General features: G+C 49.8%; 1 protein-coding gene across 2 annotated transcripts; it reads left to right on the top strand.

Annotated features, from left to right (window-relative positions):
- The first annotated feature begins 218 nt into the window (after positions 1-218).
- STK40 (serine/threonine kinase 40) lies at positions 219-23,185 on the top strand. 2 transcript variants are annotated; one of them, XM_072885100.1, is made up of 12 exons: positions 219-344; positions 8,076-8,188; positions 10,244-10,363; positions 11,368-11,453; positions 11,953-12,096; positions 13,103-13,330; positions 14,177-14,229; positions 17,111-17,226; positions 20,453-20,597; positions 20,966-21,085; positions 22,082-22,166; positions 22,967-23,185. In XM_072885100.1, exons 3-12 carry the CDS (start codon positions 10,252-10,254, stop codon positions 23,183-23,185), a joined length of 1,308 nt encoding a protein of 435 aa, XP_072741201.1. In that variant the 5' UTR covers positions 219-344; positions 8,076-8,188; positions 10,244-10,251. The 2 variants fall into 2 exon arrangements, with proteins under 2 accessions (XP_072741201.1, XP_072741200.1); XM_072885099.1 differs by lacking the exon at positions 8,076-8,188 and having other exon boundaries at positions 254-344.

Genomic DNA, 23,185 nt, shown 5'->3' with positions numbered 1-23,185 from the left:
GGGAGTCATCCCGCCCCGGCCAATCAGCCTTCGCTTCTTGCCGGCCTCTCTTCTCCGCGCCTCACCCAATCGCAGTCTGCCGCAAATGTCCCCTCCCAGTCCCCGGGCTCTCCCCCAATCACAGCTGGCGCTGTCTCAGCCGGCCAATCAGCGCCGTCCCTTCCCCGCGGCCCCGCCGCCATCTCTGCGGCGGCCGCCAGGAGGCGGGATGGCGGCGGCGGGGGGCGGTGGCGCGTGCGTCACTTCCGTTGTCAGGTGGCCGCCGCCGCGGAGCGGAGCGGGGGCCGCGGCCGGGCGTGGGGCTGCGGGAGGCGCCGGCGGCCGCGCCGGCCCCGGGGCCATGGGTGAGCGGGGACGGGCGCGGGCGAGCCGGGTCCCGCTGTGCGGGGGGGGGGGACGGGACGGGCGGCCCGGGGCACCGCGGTCGGGAGGCGCCGCCGCTGCCGCCGGCCCCGGGCCGGGCGCTGCGGGGAGCCGCTTCGTTCTTGCTAATTCTGCGCCGGGCCCCGGCGGAGGCTTCGCCGCGTGGTGCCGGGGCAGCGGCCTCCCGGCGGGCGCCTGTCCCAGGGCGGCGGGTGCCGGCGGGCCGGCCGGCGGAGCCGCGGCCGGGCCGGGCCGGTGGAGCCCGCCCGTCGCCGGCGGCTCGGGAGGGTTCCGGCCGAGGCCTCGAGAGAGGCCGGGCTCGCTGCCGCGCCGGTCCCCGCGCGTGTGCGACGGCCTGGGGCCGCCGTGAGGGCCTCGGGGCCTGTCGGCGCGGAGTCCCTGGCCGCGCCGGGAAGCGTTCCCCTGGGGCCGGCCCGGCCGGTCCGTGCGGGCCGGTGCCCCGGCCGCAGGCCGCTCACCAGCCGGGGGTGGGATTCGGTGTAGCGGGGCCGGGCGGGACTTACAAACGCGGCTTAGCAGAACGCCTGGGTGATTTTCTTCCCTGTAACAGCGCCGGGGGTCTGGGCTTTGCGGGCAGCCGGGCTGTTTTGGCAGCGCACTGACGGGTCCGGGGCTCGCTGAGGGAGCGACCAGCTTGTGTTCGGTGCCGATTTCGCTTTCGGTCTGGGCAGGAATTTCTTAATTCGGTAGTTTCGGACCCCTGTTCTGAGGCGGAGGCTCACGTGTCTCAGCAGTGAGTAGTTGAAGGTTGTACCTCTAAGTGAGAATGAGTAAGACCGTGAAGTATTACAGCCGGAGCTAGCTACGGAAACCTGGCCTGGCCTCCCTGCGCGAGCGCACCTGAAGAAGAGAAGGAGGCATGCTTTGGGATTTCCTGCGTTCAGAACTTGTTCCTGTTACCTGTTGGCTTTGGCTGGGGCCTTTGGGAGCTTCGCTGCCGCAATACGTGAGAGCGTCGGAGGTCTCGCGCTGCTGCTGGAGGGAGCCCATGGCACGGCGTCGTTGCCCCGCTGCTCCTCTCCCTGACACGAGGGGTTTGGGGCTTCTCGTGTTCCTGGCCAGCTTCTCCCTCCTTCTGCCGTGTCTGTGGGTGCGAACGTGCTGCACTGGTGTCAATGATTCAGTTCTTTGCTAGTTTAGAGTCTTAATGTGTAGGCTTAACGTATACTGCTATGTATAGGTGTGCTAGGCACCTTAGGCTCTAGTCTCGGGCTGTAATCCCGTGTTCGGGGGGAGGTAGAGAAGTTGCAGCAGAGGCCAGTGCCCAGTGTGGTGGGGCTGAGCTACCGTGCCTCTGCCGCCCGCCTGGAAGGGACACGAGTTGGGTGCAGGGGGAGGGTGGTCAGGTTCGCAGGGTGCCTGCAGTCCAGGCGGGGTGTAACTGGAGGGACGGGGCAGAGTAAGGCTTGCCTGCCGGCAAACGGCCCTGGGCCGATAGCGGTCGGGGTGCAGGATGTGCTTCCCCAATGCTGGAGTGTTTGTGCTACATCCTTTTATTGTTTCTCTGTGGCATCCGCGCTGATGGTTTGGTCACATAATCGCATTACTTAAAAGCACCCACATGTTCAGCTGCTTTTTATCCTCAGGATATTACAGAATCGTCTCCTCTTGAAACCACGGAGGGAAGCCTTGTAGGCACTTAGCTGCTGTTTGATTAAGGACAACCCTATTGATTTTGCCTGAACTGCCCGCTGTGCTTAGCCTAAATAAGGGATGTGTTATCTGTCTGCAGAGACTCGGCGGTGCTCTGGACTTGTACAGTGTGCGCCTCACTCATGCCTGGGAGCTCTCCAGCTGGGAGCCTTTGCTAGACCGGAGAAGGCTCCGTGCCCATTGTAATTTTCTATGTGAAACAGTCTTTTTTATTGTTAGTCGGGTACACATTTGTGAACTTAAGGTGTCTGTCAGTGTGCTTTTGTGCTACAAATGATAGTAACATTAGCATGGCAGTATATGTAGATAACTTAAATATATTTCTTTCTATCTAGTTAGGGCTAGATGAGTGGATTATTGTTAAAAACAGCAACCACACCTCACTGTAAAGAAAGTGTCAGCACGTGTGTGAGTCATGCAGTAATCTTTGTGTGCATGAGGAAAGTCCTGCTGCAGTGGATTTATGGAATATTAAGTGTACATAGTAACATAAGCTATAAACAAAAAATAAAATCTTGTAATACGATACACATCTCGCCTGATGGCGATTTTAAAGGTAATGACTGCCTGACTTCATGGGAGCAGCCCAAGGTCGGGAACTCATGCGCTGGGCTCTGTGCTGGGAGAGCGATGCAGTCGCAGGTGCTGTCAGAGTGCTGCAGTTGGATTTCCAGGCTCTTCTCCTGCGCTGGGCTCTGCTGTAGGTGCCCCTGCCGTGAGGATGTTGGGCTGGAGCGGGGATTTTTCCTGGTGGATGGGGCCTGTGCTTCAGCGTGAAAGGGTTAAGCTGAAGTTGGTGTTTATGTAACCAAACAGGGAACTCCCAGAGATGAGTCCTTGGCTATCTCATGTGTTGATGCATCAGAAGGGTTTAAAGAAAGCCCAGCTTCTTGCTTGCACTGTAATTATGTTGCTGGAATCCTGTGCTTCAGAGTTTCCCCGGCTGCTTGGGGGGCCCAGAAAGGAATTTGCTTTCCCTGATGTATGACGTGGCCTGTGGAAGCCTTTTTTTGTCCCCAAGAAGTTGGAGATTGGCCACAGCTAGGTGTGGGGTGTAGGCAAGGTGTCCCTTTTAGCACTGCGGCCTCCCAAGTGCTGGTTGTGCCTTGCTCACGTACCCAGGATTAAACGAATGAGCAGGTTGGGCTGAGCAAGGAGGTTTTCTATTGGGTCGGTTCAGCATGGGCTGCCGGAGATGTTTGTGTCTCCCAGCTTGTGAAGCACGGCTTGCTCGGCGAGTTCATACTTTACCAGGTGCCTTCTGATGGCATGGGGGTGTCCCAGCCCCGTGTGCTGCACCGGCACCTCGGGATTCTTCCTTCTCCTTAGGTCAGAGAAACTCTGTGTCTGGTTTTAAGTGAACTTCCCGCTTAGGGAAGAAGCTTGAATGAGTCTCTGCACGTTTCCAAGAAATCTCTGAGTCAGGACTCCTCTGTTTCTGGAGAAGGCTTCCCTTCCCGGAAGGGCTCGCACAGCGGTACATGGGTTGCACTGGTGGCTCTGAGTCATCTGATGGGCTTTTTTTAAATTATTATTACTTCTCTTGCAGAACAGTTAAAATTCCAAAGCCTTCAGTAAAGTTAATGTTCCTGTATAGTGAATCTACCACAGTGCTTTGCAGAGGGAGGGGAGCCCACCCCGGCTGCGCCTGGCTGCAGCAGCTCCTCCTTCCCGCACGCCTGCTTTGCTTGGGATCTGCCCGGCAAACGTTCCCTGTAATCCCCCAGCCAGTGACTCCTCTGCAGGCCTGGCTGATCTGAACTCCGCCTGTTCTCAGGGAAGCTTTTCCAATGGGAATCGAGCCTCTGTCCCTGGGAGCGCTGATGACTCGGGTCTGAGCTGTCCCTAGCTGGGTTTGCCCGGGGAAGGCGTGTGGTGATGCTCTAGGGTTGCCGCTTCTTGCAGCGATACCGACCTGCTTGTTCCCGTGCTGGGAAGCCGGACCATACTCGAGGTTTTCCTCGCTTAATGTTAGTGTTCATGTAGGTTTTTAGGTCATGTCCAACATCGCTTCTTCTGAGCTGGAATTTGCCGTGAGCTAGGCTTAAATGTGAACTTTGATTAATCCTCACTGATAAATACTGCCCAGTGTGTTGTTTAGGTGGTAAAAGGTGCAGCCTGATACTGCTCATTTGAATCAATTTTTTTAGCTTCACTTTTGCAAAAGCTGAGGCCCGTGCTGGCTGAGAGGAGAGCGGAGAGGGCGAGCGGGACAAAAACCTTTGGACCAGGTCTCCAGCTTTGTCCCAGGTGCTGCAGCATTTGGCTCGCAGAAGAGAGCTGGGCAGAAACGCTGCTGCGTTGGGTGGCAGGTCTTTTCCTGTCTGGGGTGGGAGATGGGTGATTCACAACTACAGAGCAATACCGCGCTTCCCCGGGCGGCTGAGCGCCCGGTGGGCCCAGCTGCGGTGCCACCTCTCCGCCGCGGAGGCTTGGAGCCCGGTGACGAAGGCCCCGGGGAGCGGCGATTCATTTGTCCGGTGCGCGTGCCCCAGTCGGCAGCCCGGCAGCCCTGCCTGCGACTCCCGTGCAGCCCTGTCTTGTTTCCACCTGCAGCGTTTTCAGGTCAGGAGTGACGGCAGGTTTCAGGTGATGGGGCGAGCGGGAGCGGCCGCAGCTCTGCTCCTTCGGCTGCCTGGGAGCTGCTCCCACGACACCTGGGCTCCCAGAGGCAGGTTTCCTTTAATGGTGTGAGCTCCTTGCTGAAGGAGCTTGTCCTCGGTAGCCCTGAGCTTCCAGCAGGCGCTGGTGGGCTCCGTCATCTGCTGCTGGTTCCCGGCTGCCAGCTCATCCCATTGCCTTGCTGGCAGAGATGAGCCCGCTTGCAGCAGTGGGGTGGGACACCATCGGGGTTGCCAGTCATCACACTAGAAAGTGTAAATACCGACTAACTCATTTTGTCCCCTTGTTGCAAGGTAAAACAACAGCAAGTGTTGTGGAGGTTGTATCAGCTGCTCCAGTGTCTTAAGTAGTTTCTGTGCTGCTGAGTAATCCTGTTAACGCCCCAAAGGTACTTTTTTTCCCGGCTGTTAGCTGTGGCTGCGGGACTGCAGGACCTGCTTGTTCTTTAACCTGAGATGAAAAGGTCAGTTTCCTCCTCTCCTGTTTTGTTTTTCTTTGTTGTTATGCTGGGCACTGGAACATCAGGCAGTAACTTGGGAATTAGACAATTTCCTTAAGCTACGCAATTAAAAGACGTTACATCTAGGTCTCCAAATTATTTGACTAATAATTCTATTAAAGTCATAGCTAGCACAGTGAGAAGCTTTAGACGCTTTCTCCAGTAGGATGTTTGATACACTGCATGCATCACGTTCAAATTAAGTAATGAATTTTTGTGCTAGACTTGTAACTTCATTGCTGTGTGAGAGAGACCGTTTTTGTTACAGATGGTGGGACAGGGAGCGGGGGTGGTTCGATTCGCTTTGTACAGTTTGGGTTTTGGTGGAGGGGGTGGTGAACCCACCACATCTGTATCTACGGTCCTGTCCCTAGGATGGAGTGTTTTAAGGGATAAGTGGGTTTGTTCTGGTTCTTTGCAGAAATGTCGGATGCTGTCACTTGAGACTGATCCTGTTGATGTTAAAATGATTTTTATTTTTTTCCAGTCTTAAGAATTGGAAAGTCCCGGCTGTCTGTGGGGCTGCCTGTAGACAGAGGCGTTGCTGCAGGGGCTGGGGGGATGCTCTTTGACCTTACAAGGCACGCCGCCTCTCATGGAAATGTTCTAAATTCTCAACTTTGGGCTATTTTAAATCTCAGCTGTGCTGCAGCGTAACCAGTTCGTGTGTGGGACTCCACTTAGTGGTTATTTGCCCTCTGCCTATTGTGTGCGAGGAGGAAATCCTTGTGCCATGCAGTAATCCCCGCTCGTGTGCTCTGAGCAAGCCTGTCCGGGGAAGGCTCGGCAGCACTAGGGGCAGGACACGAAGCAGCAGCTCGTTTGTCGTTTGAACACGGTAGGCAGAGGAGCGGTGACACTGCCAGTGTCCCTCCAGCTGAGCTGCTGGGGCTGGCGGGGCTCCTGTGGCCAGCGTGTGTCCAGGGGCCAGCGAGGCCGGGGGTGCTCTGAGGCCCATGGGCAGGTGGCAGATAGCGTCAGCACACGCTGCTCGTGGGACGGGACCCCCGTCTTGCAATGGGTCCCGCTCCGGGTCTGAGTGCTAAGGGCTGCTGTGGCCTCATGTTTCCACTTACAGCTGCGGAGTCATTTTAAGCCATCCAGTTTATTATGGCTTTTGTCTAAAACTTATTTAAAGCTTGTTCTTCCAGGATATAGTTCAGCTGTTGATGTCTGAGCGATACCAGCTTCACGTTGCAAGTACTTCTAGTAGTGAAGCCCCTTGAAATCAGAGCTTTGTATCAGCCCAGCTCAAGCCAAGGTGAAATGAATTTGCAGGTAGAAAACACCCCCTGGCTCGGCGGGGGGGGTGGGGGGTGTGTGCCTCCTGCATTGCTGTTCTTGTTTTAAGATTTTCCTTAGAATACCGTTTTTAGCCCTGTGCCTAGTGGATGGCCGCTCGTTCTGCGGGAGGCTTACACAAGGAAGTCTGTGCCCTTTTGACCAATTCCCTTGCTCTAATTGGGCTTACACAATGTGCAGGAAAGGGAACAATCTGCCTGCTTTTTCACAGCAGCTGCCCTTGGTTTTCTTCCTTTTGCTCTGGGACCTTCCTTCCATCTGACCAACCCTCGTTCCAGTCTCAGAGGAGCCTGAAGTGCTCACCTGCAAACCTCTGGGCGCTGCTGCGGGCCCCTGAGATTTTTGGTGGGCTCTGCCGCCCTTGCGGTGCAGCCCAAGCAGCAGGAACTGCGTAGGGAGCCGGGGGACTGGGTAGACAGTGCCGTGAGCGTCACAGGATTGTCTTTAATAGTTGAGTACCCATTTATGTTGGTGTTTTTCTCGCTTGCTCTTACAAGTGTTCTGTGCTGCAGCTGTGATATTTAAGTTGGTGGATGTCCTTTAAGCAGCGGTAGGGCTGGGACACCTCTGCTCGCTCTCAGTGCCAAGACGACTCATACCGAAAGTGCTGGCTAGCTGGTGCGCGGGCTGCCTGCGCGCCGTCGCCACGGGTCGGCCTGACCGGGGCGTCCTGCTGCCTAGAGCAGGCTCTGAACGTTGTTTATCAAAGTATTCATAGCTTCAGTACTTTAATTCAGAAAGATCTCCAGCAATGTTTGCAGATCCCCAGGACCGGGTGATGATACTGCGTTGTGTTTTGGGTGGTGTTGGGAGTTCGGCTCCTGCATCCAGAATGTTCCTTTTGCATTTTTAAGTTGATCTAACTGGATATTGGTAAAGTAAACCAGCTTGGATTAACAAACGTGTAACATGTGCAACATCTGAGGATTAAACTTTAAGCATTGGGTAGAGGTGGTATAGATTCAATTTTAGAGTGTCTGTTTTAAATCCTAAATTTCTCCCTTTAAATGGGAGCAGGTGAACTATTAAGCAGTACTGAATTTGAGTTGAATTAGTTTGATTATTTTTTTTAAGAGGCTGAATATGAGTTGTAAAGAGGAATTACCTTGCAGCGGGGATTTGATAAGAATAAAACTCAATGGTATTTGTTGCCTTTTGCAGAAATTGTTCTGTTGAAGTCCAGACTTCAAGCGTTAATTCTTACCGTGATTAAAAATTGCTTCCAGTGGTGAAGATTCTGTTGTGGCACTATTGCTAACTTGGGTGTATTTAAAATACTGTTAAAAACAGGCAAGTTAGTACCACGTGGTGGAGGTTAAAATGGAGAACGTGTTTGTTTCTGCTCTGAAGGTCTGTCTCGCCTCACAGAATGCCTTTTGAGATCGTTGACGCTTGTATTTGTCTTGCTGTGCAGGGCCATGCGTCTGTGACTCTTTGGGGACTGAACTTCAAGAGCCCTTTTATTCTCTCATGTGATATCAGGAGCTTCAGGCCTTTTCTAAGCCAAAATAAACACAGATGTTTCAAGCCGCAGAAGTTTTGGTGCATACCACGTTATCGTAATCAAGAATAATCCAGAACCACAGCATCAAGTGTATCTCATTTCGCATTACAGAGTCCTCGACCTTTCGACCATCCAGCCTTCTCCAAGGTGATGACTCCTGTCTCCTGAGACGTTGGAAAACCTAGTTTGGAAGAAGAGTAAAGATACAGTTGATGCTGAACTACGTGAGTCCTCAGATTATTTTGTTTACGATAACGCCGTTTGCACCAGCGATTCCTATCCAGCTCGGATTGCACAACGGTCATTATCTCAGAGTTTCTGTGCAGTGGGGTTTCTCCAGTGGAAATCTTACTCATACATTTCCAGCAGGGATGATGATGTTGCAAGGAATGGAGAATGTTATAAGGCACAACCAAATATTAGGTCAGGGATGCGGAATGAACAGAACAAGGAGCACATGGGGCTGAGGACTTTGTTCTGTTAGCTGGCTGGGCCTGGTAGCAGTTCTCTGTCGGAGATCTGAACAGCTGGTGGAAGTCGGTAGTGCAGGGATGCAAAGTCTGCTGCAAGACTTCTCATCTTATCTCTCTTGCTATCTCTGATCTTGGTGACAGGTACTGCTAGGTGAATTAATGCAATGAGATCACGCTTCTGTCCACAGAAAGGGTGGGACTGCCAGAGGGTAAACTTCATTCAAAGTATGGTGATTTATCAGTCTCTTACATGGTGAAACACTGGGACTTTTTTAAAACAAATAAGGAAACCCCAAAAATATTTTCCCAGTCTGCTGTAGTAACGTCTTAAGGAAAGACTACCAGGGCTTGGTTTTGACTTGCTCAGAGTAAGAAAATGGATCTGTGCTTAGTTCTTCCTCTCCCCTGCCCCCCTCAAAAAAAAAAAAAAAAACTCTTTGAAATGTTAGAGCATGACCATTTAATGTCTAGATATTTGTGAAAGTCTTTGAAACTATTTTCCAAGAGATAAAGGTGAAGAGGAGGTGTACTGGAAACAAAGCTTCAGTTTGATGGAGCTGGTTTATGCCTGCAGCGAGCATGCAGCGTGTGAAGGCTAGCCTGGCAGCAATCGCAAGGGTTCTTTTCCTGCTAAACTGAAACAAGACTTTCCTTTGGGGAAGAAGTGTTTTGGTCACAGAGACTTGAATTTATTTGGCCCTTTAGGTATTGGTTCTGCGATACTGCCTCAAATTCTCTTTAGATTCCTGAGCAGCAGAAAATGCGTGCTGGAAACCAGATTTTCTGCAATACCTGAATAAGTAGGAGTTAGTTGAGCTTTTAGTTGTTTGTGCTGGATTGTAGTGGTGTCTGGACCTTGAATAAATACTTGGATGCAAAGCATGAGATTTGCATTTAATAGATTAAAATGTTCTTTGCATGGAGTGGTAGTGCAAGAGAGCACATGGGCTGGCACCACAGTGTTTCCTTTCATTGGAGTATCCATTAAAGGCAGGTAACAGTGTGTTAATTCTAACAAAGCATCACTTCTGCACGTGGAGACTGAAGTGATAGTTTTATATGTTGGCCTCAAATTTCAGGTGTTTGACTCAATCCAGCTGCATTGGATGTAGATAGATGGAGACTTAATAAAAAAGTTAGAGCCTAAAGAGTACAAGGAGAGAGAGAAGGAACTTCTTTTAAGACTGAAAATACATTTTTGAAAAGAGTCATTGTTAAATTAACTGAATCTCACAATAACTAACATGTTTCAGTCTTCTATGCCCTTGCTGGGAAAGGTGAAAGATATTGTTCATATTTCTGGTCAGGTAGTTCTGTGTATTCTTGGCTGTTTGAGGAACAGACTTGAGCCTTCTGAGTTACTTGGTGAGCTGGCTGCAGTGTCTAGTGGGACGTCCTCAGTGAAGGAACCCACAAAAGTCCATAGGCTGAATCAGTAGTAGACACCCATACAAAAGGATAATTTAGGCATTTTCTTTCAGAGTTTTTTTGGAATATGTTAATTAGCAAACTTGTTTTTGCTGTAAAACAAGCTTTAATTATTTTGACTTGTTCCACTATGTCTCTCAAACAACTGTTCTAGGAAATGTTGCTTTGAATAATGAGGCTGATTTATACCTTCAAAAACGCATTAAGCCTCCAACCCACAACTGGTCTATCAGTAATGAGCCATAGCTGTTTTGTAGAAACACAAGGAGGCAGAGACACGAGTGCATCAGTAGGTGAAAGCCTTCCAGTATGAAGTAAGGGATAGTATAAGAAATTAACTGAATTGCTCATCAACTGTGATCTTCTTTCTCTTTCAAGAGCCGAGGATGAAGCGGCGAGCATCAGACAGAGGAGCTGGGGAAACATCCACTAAGGCAAAAGCTCTTTGTACAGGGATTTCTGGAAATAATGCCAAGAGAGCGGGCCCTTTCATACTAGGTAAGCAGGGAGGGTTTTCTTCTTCAATTTTCAAGGTAGCTACTGATTGCAAAACTGAAAAGAAAAGGCACTGTGAAATGAGGCAAAGCAGATGTGTAATTCAGCGTCTTACCTCAGAGTGCAATTCACTTGACGTAGCGGAGCAGCAGCCCTTGGAGCTTCTGCAGCTAGTCAAGCTAAGGAGATTTGTAATGCTAACATAGCAAGGCAGGCACAGCTTTTAAGATCAATATGAGCCCTCGCTTCTACCTGGTTTTTTTTTTCCTAACCTACATTCTTGAATTTTGTTAAAGAGCAAATTCATTCAGGGGGCATTTTGGTTAGAGCTCTGGGGAAATGTTCAACCCTGCTTGCCTGGAATATGCTGTCAAATCAGCACATAGGCAACTTAATAATGCACTGGTGGTCATTATAAGCGGTATGTGCCAAGGCAAGACCACTCTACTACCTCTTGGGAGTTGCTAGAATAGTTATATAACACGAACAGAATAGTTCATAACTAGTTATATAAACTGTCAAAACCATGGACTTCACAGTGGAAACCAATGGACAATCAATTGGAAGCTGATGGATTTAAACTGAAGAGCGGAGACTGTATGTTAACTTGAAATTTGGACTAATCTGTGTACCTGAGCAGTCCCTGCAGAGGTGGCAGTTGGGTTCAAAGGTGTGGTAATAGCAGTTGCCATGGGTGTTGCTAGTAAATGTAAAAGCTGTATGGTTCAGGCATGCAGAAATTTGAACTTCTGAAAACAGCTCTGCCCTGTGTGGGCTTCTGTTAAATGTTTCTCCAGTGAACAAATGAAACATTGTCCAAAAAGGTTTGAATTCAATACCATTTTTTTTCTTTAGATTGTGATTTGTGGAAACGCGCTTAGTCTCCTGAAAAAAGGGAACTCAGTTTAAACTAATGTAAACTGCGTGACACTTGCATACTGATGTAACCCTGAATTAGTCATTGCTGCTTAAAGGAAAACAAGTCTGTTTTTGCTTTGTGCTGTTAGGTCCACGTTTAGGTAACTCCCCTGTGCCAAGTATTGTTCAGTGTTTGGCAAGAAAGGATGGGACAGATGACTTTTATCAGCTAAAGGTAAGCAAACTGCAGGGCTTCCAGATCTTCAGGGCTCTTTAACTTTAGCTCTCGCGACAGAAGTGCTTGCAGTAGAGTGTGGTGTAGGCTGAACCGGTGCACTGTTGAAAATGGCTGCTGGAACTTCCCCTCGGCAGGGCAGTTCTGCCAGGCGTAGATCTGGTGTCGAGATTAGCCCTGAGATGAGGCCTCTGTGGCTGCTGTGCAGCTCTCCTGGAGCCCTCTGATCTGCTCTGCTGTGCCTGAAATGGGGGTGGATCCAGAGGGAAAATCACCTGGGATATTTGCAAAAAGCCCCCTGAGCAGCTTTTCTGTGTTAATCAAGCTCATGCTATGCATTCTGCGCAGATGTTCGTTCAAACAGGTTTGTGGCAAGTACGCAAACATCAGAGCAATTACATCAGCTGTTAAACACATGTGAATACATAAAATGTGAGAGAGGTTTGGGGGCATTTGGGTTTTTCTGGAAGCTGTAAAGGTCTTTTCCCTTTTCCTGAAGATTCTCACCTTAGAAGAAAGGGGTGATAAAGGAATAGAAACCCAGGAGGAACGACAGGGCAAGATGCTGCTGCACACGGAATATTCTCTCCTTTCCCTGCTCCACAACCAGGAAGGAGTGGTTCATCATCACGGGCTCTTTCAGGTACCACTGGTCACCATCCAGGCTGGGAGAATGCCAGCAATTGCTATTGGCTTGAGCTGCTTTTGTTTAATGCACAGTTCATGCTGACCCCCTTCTTGTGTGTAAAGAAGTACCAGCACACTGCTGGCATTAACCGCTGCTGCTGCTTCAAACAAGCAAGTTTGTGGCAGGGGCTTCTGAGAGTTAAGTTGGATGTAACGAGGTTTGGGATTTGGGAGACGCGAGAACGTTCAAAGGTGGGACAGGCGCTCAGTAGCGTCCCCTTCAAATAGGAAAATAGCTACTTCACTGGCAAATGAATTTGTGCCCATAGAGCACCCTTTAGAACTGAACTGATGCTTTCCAGTCTCTGCTGGTTTATGATGACTTGTAAGAGGGGCCAAATTGTCAAGAAACTGTTTCAGCAAGTTACACTAATCAGTGTGCTGATCAATGTCTCACGTGAGTGAATTGCGCTGCTGTTAATACCTTCAGAGCTGTTTATGGAGGTGATGGGCTGATAGGAATTACTGGTTCGGACGTTGGTATTGCCTTGTTTGCTGGTTAAATTTTGTCAACAGACCTTTCACTTGAGGCCATCTGTACTGTGTCTTAAATTAGCGAAATGTCCAACTCAGCTGTGTCCTGTTTGATGTTATGGAAGAACTGCTAATTGTGTCTTAAGATTTCTGTTCTTCTCATCAATAATGTGTTGGATCCCTAGTATTCACAGGCTACCACTGTAGAGTTTTTCTAGGTTTTATCTAAAGGTGTCTGTCCATATGTAAATGGTATCAGTGCTGACATATGCATATAGTCAAACAGCATAGACTTTCTCAGGCTTCTGTAAGTAGAGGTCATGTATCTTCTTTCTGAAATCCTAACTCGGGGCAAAGATCAAGCACTATGATTGCATTTGCTTATTTCGAGATCACCATGTAGCTATTTATTCTCTAGTGCTCTGTATGTAGGTACATATGCCCAATAGCTTCCCTGAACTATTGCTCAATTTTTTGCTTCCCTGTAGGACCGAGCTTGTGAAATTATAGAAGATTTAGAAGCCAATAGAATGGTCAGAAAAATGAAGAAGCGCATTTGTCTTGTGTTAGACTGTCTCTGTGCTCATGATTTCAGTGACAAAACAGCAGATCTGATCAATCTGCAGCATTATGTCATTAAAGAGAAGAGACTCAGTGAGCGGGAGACGGTAGTGATATTTTATGATGTGGTACGAGTGGTAGAAGCATTACATAAGGTAAGATCTTTGTTATCCCTTTCGGTGCTGGAAGACTGTTTTCCCGTGTTAGTATAATAGAGGTTTTAAAACTTCCTTGTGCAGGCAGTGGCAAGGTTGCAGAGCATGGATATTTCAGCTGTTTCCCTGTAACAGTGTTCTGCGTAAGACCTCATGCCCCAAGCCATAAAAGAGCATTCCCTTCCCCTCCCCGCAAGTTTCTTGATGATAACATAGCATTTGTTGACTGTGGAGAGGGGCCAGCTGGACTCAGTGCAGATCAGGTGAACTACAGTGTTACTAGCTGCAGAAAGGGGTGGTTGAAGAGGAGAGCAGAGGCTAATCAAATGCAGGAAACACTTCAAGCTATTTCCTTTTGAAGCAAAATAAATCACAATGTAAGAATTTATTTCTGAGATCAGAACCTCAAGCTACAAGTCTGAGATCAATGAACTAGAAATTCTTGTAACAAAAATAGATTCTGCCGATGTTTGACTTCTTACCCTGTGACAAGGGACACCTATCCTTCCTTGGCAGAGCAATGAAGCATATCTCTTTTGAGGAAATGCTCACCATATTGGTCTTACTGAGCCTGGACACTGAAGTTTTGGGCCTCTTAGTTTCAGTCAAGTCTGTCTGTGTGTTCAAAGTAGCAAATTTGCTTATTCTGTCCTTCTGACCAGAATCGAAAATGAAGTGCACGAAGTACCCAGGATGCAACCTGACTTGAAACCTTGATCTAGGTTATTTCTGAGAATGAAGATGACGTGATTTCAAAAGATACTTAGTGCTTTTGTCCAAGTATCGAATTTGTACTTCTATAACAAATATGCTTTTGCTCACGTTATGCTATTATATATTTTACAGAAAAATATTGTGCACAGAGACTTGAAACTAGGAAACATGGTGCTAAACAAAAGGTAAGTCTGCTGGAGAGCTGCTGTTCTGGCAGTTGTCTTATGTTTCTTCCCTGAAGCAGGGAAATTGAGCCCAACCTAGACAGTTCACTCTTCCACCAAGCTTGGCGACCCCATATCAGCACTTGTTTTTTGGATTCTAACTTCTGAAAACTAAATTTTACAGTAATTCAGAAACCTGCAAGAGAAATGCTTATTTTACATATTGAAAAAAAAGATTAAAATGTAGTTAGTAGTTCTGTTCACATAATTCACTTTCCATCGTGCTAAAGGAATTCCCAACACTGCAGTCTGTCCTATCATCACAGCAGTGTTAAATCTTTGACTGCTGCACTACTGTGTTCTTGCTAGCAGTAAAATATTTACTTATCTAAACAAAAGTTCTTCTGTCTAGTCTGTATTTGTGCTTGAAATAGCTTCCTTGTTCCCCATTAGCTGGTTTGATGCAAGCCTCGGTTTCTAATGCACTGATGTCCAACATGTCTTGGATGCTGTGCGGACACAGGAGGGACCAGCCCGCCCGGAGCAGAGCGGACAGCGTCAGTGGGGCATGAGTTCAGCACAAGTGAGAGGCAGCTGGTGGTAGCGTGCGCTTGGCTTGGTGGCTCCTTGGAGTATTTTTGGGTCTTGGGTGGTATAGTTATGTAGTTGGCAAGCTAGTTCCAGTCCAGATACTCTGCTGTGTCCTTCAGTATTACATTACTGGCTAAACATTTTGCACTAACTTTAAGAATGAGTGGAATTCATTGTCTTTTCACACTGTCTGGTTTTCTGTGGAATGAATAAAAAACTGGAAGGCTTTCAGTCTGCAGACTTCCAGAGTCTGTACAAAGCACACAGGTTCACTGTGGTCTTGCTTTTTTTCTCCTCCCTAACACTGTTTGAAAGCAAATAGATTTTACCTACGGAGGTTGAACTTCTTGATTCCCCACACACACACGCAGCAGTTAGTGTTTTCAGGGCCACCTGTAAATTGGTTTAAGTCCTTTCTATAGAGCTGCTTTAAGATAAATGTCTTATCTTCTGCTGGCTTCTTTGATTCTCCTTCATGCTAGGAAGACGCAGCCAAAGGTTGCTGCTTTAAAGGATCCCCCCAGAGCTTCCCTTCTTTTCTGGGCAAAGTGTGCAGTGGAGCATCCCACTGATAGAGCTGCACAAGGGGCCCTCGCTAGCAGGAAAGGGGAAGTATTTGAAGCTTTGTGAACACACCTGCCAAAGTCATTTTTTGTATCACATGCTATGTTTTTGCTTTTTACTAGCAAGACCATCAGCTTTGGTGAGGAAAAACTGTAGCCTCTACAGCAGTGAGTCATATGAAAGGGTGGGTGAGGCGTAAGAATAGATCACCATGGAGAGGGCCAGTCATCTGGGCTGATCAGAAATGTTTGTTCTGTTCCAGCCGTGCTCACAAAAGAGCCAGGTCTTTTCTGTTGGTGCGGGAGTGAAGGTAGCTACGTATCACTGCAAAGTCCGAACCAGGCACGTTACACCCTGGGCTAACGAAGATCCCTCAGACGTTGTCCCCTGCGAGGTGCGGACGTTAAAGCTTCGCAAGATTTCCAATTAGCCAGTGCAGTAGATTACAGATTAGATCAAATTTCAGTGACTAAATAAAGCCAAGCAACCCTGAACACTTTAGCGTCCTTTAGAACACTTGGTCTTTTAAATCTTTAACAAATCCTGCAGCTTGTTATTCAGCCAGGGAAGTCTCTTGACAGTTGAAGCTAACACTTCTTAAATGCAAGTCTGTCTGTCTTAATAATCAACTCTCCGTTGCCAACCCACACTTGGTTTTATTTCACTTGTCTGTTAGATTTGCTGGAAATATTTTTTGTTATTTTGACTGACTTAATTCATGTTCTCAGGCTCTAGTTGGGTAGTACTTTTCAAGAATATAGAAATCTTCTAGACAGTGTTTTCCTGTTCAGTCCTTTAAGTTGTATGTTAAAATCCAAATTATCTGAGTGACATGGAAGATTAAATGTGGTAGTAATTTTGGAATGAGCTCACCTTCCCTTGAAAAATTCATTAATTGGAGCTGGCAATTCCATGGAGAAGTAGGGGTATCTTAATACAGAAATTGCGTGTACCTGCAGTTCTCACCTTTTCTGAAGTAATTCTGGAGTGTAGCAGGTTTTTTGATGTCGATTAGACTTTCTCTGTTCTGCATACTGTCATGGGAAGAGTAGTCCTGCAGATCAGGTAAAACTGCCACCAGACTCTTGCTGTGGGACTGTTGGGAAACACAAAAGTGGTTAAGCTGAACCTGATCAAAGGTCCTGTAGTTCATCTGCTGGTGACACGTAAGCAAACAGTGCATGGAGGGCAGGCGTGGGGCAGTCCTTCCTGTGGGGTATTTTCCCTCAGCTTCCACAAAATATTTTGTGGAGAAGATGCCTTTAGAAATGGTAGTTGGGAAGTGTAGGGGAGAATCGGCTGTTAAAAGAAACTTTCTTAACGCTGACACCCTACAACGGTCAGCAAGCACGAAAGCGCAGATCCTGGTGCTGGGATGCTGTTGGTCTGCTCCTGGGAGGCTGGCCAAAAGGCAGCTGTGTGGCCACAAGGCGGGCAAGTTCTGCGAGCACCCTGTGCTTACAGCTGTGCTGCCGCATGCCACTCAGGTTGGATGTAGACTTTGTCCATAGCTGTAAAAGAGGTTCTCTTACTCCCCCTGTAAGAGTCTCACAAGCCACGCTGACAGATGTGGAATCCCTCCCTGTCGGGATGGAGTTGATCTTACAGCTCTGCTTGTCTTTTCCCAGCACTTCGAGCTTCCCAAAAAGCCCCACAGACACACCTCTGTTTTGGTGTGAACTTCCTCTGTTTGTGCTGTTTGGCCCATGCAGGTCTTTGTTCACTGATGCCTTCTGACTCTCCCCAGGACTCATCGAATAACCATAACAAACTTCTGTCTCGGAAAGCACCTCGTGAGTGAAGATGACCTGCTGAAAGACCAGCGAGGGAGCCCTGCCTACATCAGCCCAGATGTGCTTAGCGGTAGGCAACCTCCTTCAGCCCTCGGTGGGAGTTCACAGCCCCCACACTTAACACTGGTTTAGTTTATTTGTGGGTTTTGACCATAAATGAAAACCACCTAGTTCTGTTCCTATATGTAACCTGCCTTCTGTGAGAGCCTCTTAATTAGAGTCAAGTTATGAGACTTGGTCTGTTTTTCCAACTGGGAAAGTATGGAGAGAAGGAGCGAGTGTAACTTTTTTCTTAAGGCTAGTCTGAACTTCAAAGCTAATTAAAAGCTCCCTGCCTGTTCCTAAATAAGTCTGACTGCAGACAAGATGTTCTGTTTCCCACGTCTGAATCTTGTTCCTGAGGCTTCACTTAAGCTGCAGGTAAATCCCTAGGCCTAAGAGGCAATCGGTCCAAATCCCACTGTAATGTCAGTTTATTCCAGGCTGTACACCAAGAGGAGCAGTTGCTGCAGCTGCTGCTTGCTTCCAGAAGGGAACTGTTGACCCTCTGGGCGGCTTCTGGGCCGACTGAGGGGAGTTACTTAAAGAAATGATCACACCAGGGCAGACCAGCAGTCTGTCTGGGCTGTATCTTGTCTCCAGCAGAGGCCTTAAGCAGAAGTCTAGCAAAGAACAGCTTTCCCTAATGTCCTCCCACCTTTTAACTGTTTCCAGCGCATGGGACTTTCAGAAGCAGACGTGGTTTCTGTCTGCTTAGTTGCTTCAGGAGGTTTCTCTTCCATGAGCTCTAAGGTCTGCTAGCTTTTGTGCTAGCAATAGCGGCGCAGGCAGTGGTTGTCCTGTTTGTCAGTGTAGTGACCGAGGCATCATTTTGGGGGTTGTTTTTTCTTCTCATCCAGGTGAGCTGGACTAGTGTTGAAGGGTGCATTGACAGCTGGGACTGTGCATCTGAAGCATCTCTCTAGACTCTAGTTATCGTGCATTAGCTCATGTTGCGGAGTACTCCTTGTGAGCACAGATAAAATTCCCTTTGGATGGAGGGAACTGCAGGATGCAGCCCAAGATCACCCGTAATGCATCCCACCTGCTACGGGTTACCCATCCACAGGGCTGAGCTAGCACTGGGACGATGGGAAACTGCCTAAAACTGTGGACAGTAGGTCATCAGCACCAACTGTTTTCTGGACAAGTCGGCAGTACGTTGGGCAGCACCACTCGCTGGTGTGCCTGTAGCTAGCGTGAAATCCAGAATCCTTGCCAGCCTATCGCATTTGTTTGTGTGAGGATAACATCTAGAATACTGAAAACACCTCTGAAGATTTGAGTTATTCGTTTATGGTATCCCGAGCTATTGTATTTCAGAAATGCCCTCAGAGGGAGCTAGTCTTGAAATTTCCAGACCCAGCGGACTCCTCTCAGTACGTTTGTCGTCAGGTTTACAGGCAGCAGGAGTAAATGTAGCTGAGCGCTTCCGACGTGATCTGCCAGGAAGGTTTGAGGCTGCTTCCCTCCTGGGCAGGAGTAAGCCAGGAAGGGAGCAGAGGCAGGCGGGGAAGTGGAACGTGTTTTTTGCAGGCCTTTCCTGTTCTGCAGGATATCCTGAGGCCCCTGTAACCAGATGGATGATAGGAGCCAACTGCTCTCCAGGAGCTTGGAGCAGTTGCAGCTCAAGTGGTTGGCGTCTGGTAAAGGCTGCATGGAGCTGCTCCTTCCGGCTCGTCCGGGGTACCGTTCTGTCCTGGACTTCAGCCCTCTTACCCTCCCTGCCAGCACAGCTCGGCTGCAAACGCCCGCATTTCCTCTGACAGCTCTTGGTGGATTGACTGGCCGGTCTGTAGTCCACATACCCCAGGGCGCTGAACAGGCTGTCTGCTGACTTCCCTGACAGCTGAGGCTGTTCAAGACCCTGCAAGGAGCAGCCTTAGTTACAGGTCTGCATCTTGTGTGGCACCTCCTGGACTGACCTTCGGGTGCGATCGCACTGCGCTCCAGCTCTGACGTCTCTGCGAATAGCCCTTCCCCGTCGGGTGTTTGTGCAGCCTGACCCTGTGCTCTTGAAAATGCTCTTCCAAAATGGCTCAGTCTGCAGTTCCCCTCCAAGCATTGAGGGAAAAGTTACTTGAGGACATTCCAGGCTTCACCACCACCTTCAGACTCTGAGCATCCCTCTGTCTGTATTGCTAATGCTCCTGTGCAAGAGGAAGCTAAAACGCCTGAAGAATTAATCATTGTTTTAGGTCTCCAGAAGAAGCTGTCTTCTGTTAAGAGATGGCTTGCATTTTATGGCTGCTGAAATGTCACCACAGGAAAAGCTGGAGGAGGAGGAGGGAGAGGTGCCTTTTTTTGAGCATATAAAGCAAAGAATAATTAGTACAAATAACAAATGCTGCAGCAGTGACTCACTGCGTGAGTCAGAGGAAGTCATTCCCTCAGTCCTATGCTGTGGTACAGCACTGGAGTTTAATTTTTTTGACCCTCATGCATGCTGCTCTTTGCTGATTTATTGTGCGATCAAAGGGGCTTTAAAGCAGCATTTCCATCGAGCGGTTCCCAGGGTGTGCTGGGGCCACAGCAGCTTTTGGGAATGCCTCTGCATGGGGGAGGCACCTTCCTGCACCCTCCACGGCTTCCGAGCAGGCTCCAGTGGCCGTGTGCTGGATCCGTCCCAGAGGCAGAGTCCCATCTTGATGGGCTAAATCTAAGCCGGGTGTGGAGAGTCTTAATCTGCATTTCCACGCAAATCTCTGGTGCAGGCAGGGTGGTGAGGTTGGTGTTAATCTTGGGCCACTCTTCACCTGAGGAGCACTTGCTCTTCTCAGGGTTTCTTTCCTGCCTCCCTGTGCCTTGTGCTCGCTGGCCCTTAAGTTCTCTTCTCCTTTACCCAGACTTGCAGCAAGGTGCGTCTGTGGAGCCTGCGAGGCTGAGGGGCTCCCGGGGGCAGCAGTCTGCAGGGATGGCGAAGGGGAGGGAAGCGTCAACTCCAGCACAGTACGCAGTGGTTCTGATCGCTTGATGCTCTCAGATCACATCACGGCCATTCAGCAGGGATAGCCCTGCTCTGTAGGGAAAGGGAAGACACCTGTGTGGAGATGAACAATGTACTTATTCGCAAGGGATGCACCTTTCAAAGAGGTTCTTCGTCTCTTGCAATAGGAGGTCTTGAGCATTTTTGATTAATGCTTAGAAAAAAGGATCACATGCAGAGGTTGCTTCAGTGCCTTTACTGCTGATGGTGGGCCGCAGAGGTGAGCAGTGTCGTAAAGCCTGTTGCTTTTGTCTCTCCTTGCTCCCTGCAGGACGGCCGTACCGTGGAAAACCCAGTGACATGTGGGCGTTGGGTGTGGTGCTCTTCACCATGCTCTATGGCCAGTTCCCCTTCTACGACAGCATACCTCAAGAGCTTTTCCGCAAAATCAAGGCTGCCGAGTACACCATCCCTGAGTGAGTACAGCCTGTCCCGGGGAGGCCCTTCTCTTAGTGCCTGTGCGGGCGGTGCTCTGGGCCTTACTGGGACAGCCGGAGCTGGAGGGGCTTCAATCAAAGCCCCTGAGGGTCGCAGCAGTAATGAGAACAAAGACTGTATGCAGTAGACACCAAGGAAGCAGTAGCGGAGCTGGGACATCTCGTGCAAAGGTGAGAAAGGCCCCGTGCGGCAGGGACAGGGAATCAACCTCCTGGTTAATTCTGGGGTCTCTCGGTCAGAGCAACGGTCCTCCTCTAGTTCCTGACCTGTGCTCCCACCACGTCCATCCTGCTGCTGCCTCTGCCTCCCTCGTGCACTCGGGCTCACCACGCGTTCTCTCTCCCAGGGATGGACGGGTCTCAGAAAACACTGTGTGCTTGATCCGAAAACTGCTGGTCTTGGATCCGCAGCAGCGTCTGACAGCTTCTGAAGTGCTGGATTCTCTCAGCTCCATCATAGCATCATGGTATGTGCAAGAGGAGAGAGACAGGAACATGGCGTCTCTGGCTGCAGGCTGTGTTATTCCAGCTGCAGCCAGCAGACTGCTGCCAAACAGGACACCAGAGGATGATCTGTGAGAACTGCAAAAAAGTCTTTAAATCCTGTCTCTCAACCATTGGTGTCTGCTGATGGATACAGCCGGAGTGGCCCGTACAAACGCTTGTCATTGTGACCAAGGTTGGAGTCTGTAAAGCAATAACGTTACGAAACAGTACTGGGGTACAGGAGGGCCTTTGCTGCCGTGCCCCCCTCATGCTCCCCAGCTTTGATTTTTAAAGAAAGTTTAATGGTCAGGAATATCTTACATGTACAAACAGATGCAGCCAAGTGCAGACACTTCCCACAAGCTTGTAATTAGCACTGCGTTATCCATTAAGTAAAAGCAGGCATGAGATCTCTAGAGGGGAAGAGCAGGAGATGCTGTTACAGGTGGGGACACTACATGTGCAGGGCGGGGATGCCTTTTGAGGGTAAATCTGACTCCAGGACTGGCATGAACCAACTGGGATGAGATTCCAGTAGCCCACTCCAGCAGAAATGGATGCCGGCGGTGTTTGCTTGCTGCAGCCCTCTCTTGTCAGTCCCATGACCTTCTGTCTGTGCTGCACAGCATGCCTGGGCATAGTTCTTGTGCTGCCTGTTGAGTCAGCAGTGAAGTCTGTGATTTTTGGAGCTGTGGCTGGTTTTTCTCCTACCTATGCAAGAGTTGGAGTTCCACATCCTGTTTAAAAACAAAAAAAGGCAGCTCTGGGGACTTTTAACATGATTTCATACCAGGGAAATTGAATTTGGAATAGCATCCTTTAGTAGCAGTAGCCGGTGTGGCATCCGGACAGCGCTGGGCCATGTGCTGGTGTCCAGCCATGGCCAGCCAGGCAGGATTGCCCTGGCCAGGGTGTTGGGTGAGGGTGGGCGAGTTGGGGCCATGCTCCAGGTCCCTGATGCTGTGCTCTCCCCCCAGGCAGTCTATGTCCTCACTGAGTGGCCCTTTGCAAGTGGTGCCAGACATCGATGACCAAGTGGCTAACCCTGAAAACCCCCAAGAGGTAGGTTTTCCTACTTTCCGTTCCATGGAACTGCTTTTCTGTGCCCTGTGCCAAGTCTGTGTAATGGAAAGAGATGGCAGCCCCTTGTGACCCCCGAGCTGGTGAGGGGAGCGTGGTGAGGACCCAGCTGTGGCCGCCGCTCTACAAGGCGGCCGAGTCCATCGCCATCTTGTGCAGTGGAAGGAAAGGCTCATGCTGCTGGGACCAGGAGTCCCATCCAGCTGGCCGTGCTGCCTGGAAGTGAGCTCGCTGGCCCCGGAGCTGGCTGAGGGGCAGCTTGCTCCTCTCCGAGCAGTGCTCACTCCCTCGCGCACAGCTGAGAGCTCACAGGCACTGGGAGAGCCGGGAGGAGGTAGTGATGTTGGCTCAGCCTCCCTGGTGAGTTCTGCGATGGGAGCAAACATCCTGTTTTCTTGCCAGTGTATTTTGTGTTGGAAGTGGTGGCCGGTGACCTCACTGCCTGGGGACAGCTTTTGCCTGCAATGCCGCAGTCGATGTTGCCATCAGAAATCCCTCCCCAGGGCTTGGGGGGGGGGGGTGAGAACTGAGGTCAAACAGCTGCAGCCCCTGAATATCTGGCAGGGTTGGGATGAGCTGTGTCAGGACAGGGCCACTGAGGTTTCCAGACCTCTGCTCCTGGTGGCACTAGTGACTCGTGGGGAGTCCTGCCTGTATGTCTGGCAGCAGGTCCAGTTCTTGCATTAAGACTCCAGTTATCCCATGGTAGCTCGGGACCATCGGAGAGGAGTTGTGGGACCGTTGCTTGTTGCTGTGTCTCTGATGGGGTGGTTCCCTGGCAGGTGAAGGTGACGGAGGAGTGCTCGCAGTACGAGTTCGAGAACTACATGAGGCAGCAGCTGCTCTTGGCTGAGGAGAAGAACACCTTGCATGAAGCCAAGAGCTTCCTACAGAAGCGGCAGTTCGGGAACATCCCCCCAGTGCGACGCCTGGGCCATGACGCCCAGCCCATGAACCCTTTGGACGCAGCTATCCTGGCCCAGAGGTACCTTCGGAAGTAG

The sequence above is a fragment of the Ciconia boyciana genome, chromosome 21, assembly GCF_034638445.1.
Source record: "Ciconia boyciana chromosome 21, ASM3463844v1, whole genome shotgun sequence".
Lineage (NCBI taxonomy): Eukaryota > Metazoa > Chordata > Aves > Ciconiiformes > Ciconiidae > Ciconia > Ciconia boyciana.
The sequence above is the reverse complement of the archived record's forward strand: the minus strand, read 5'-3'. Positions and strand labels throughout refer to the sequence as shown.

Bases quoted from the DNA above. Each gene is read 5' to 3' on its own strand.
- STK40 (XM_072885099.1), top strand. The intron at 10,364-11,367 runs GTAAGCAGGGAG...TTGTGCTGTTAG, and splicing joins AGCGGGCCCTTTCATACTAG to GTCCACGTTTAGGTAACTCC. The intron at 14,230-17,110 runs GTAAGTCTGCTG...GACTCTCCCCAG, and splicing joins AACATGGTGCTAAACAAAAG to GACTCATCGAATAACCATAA.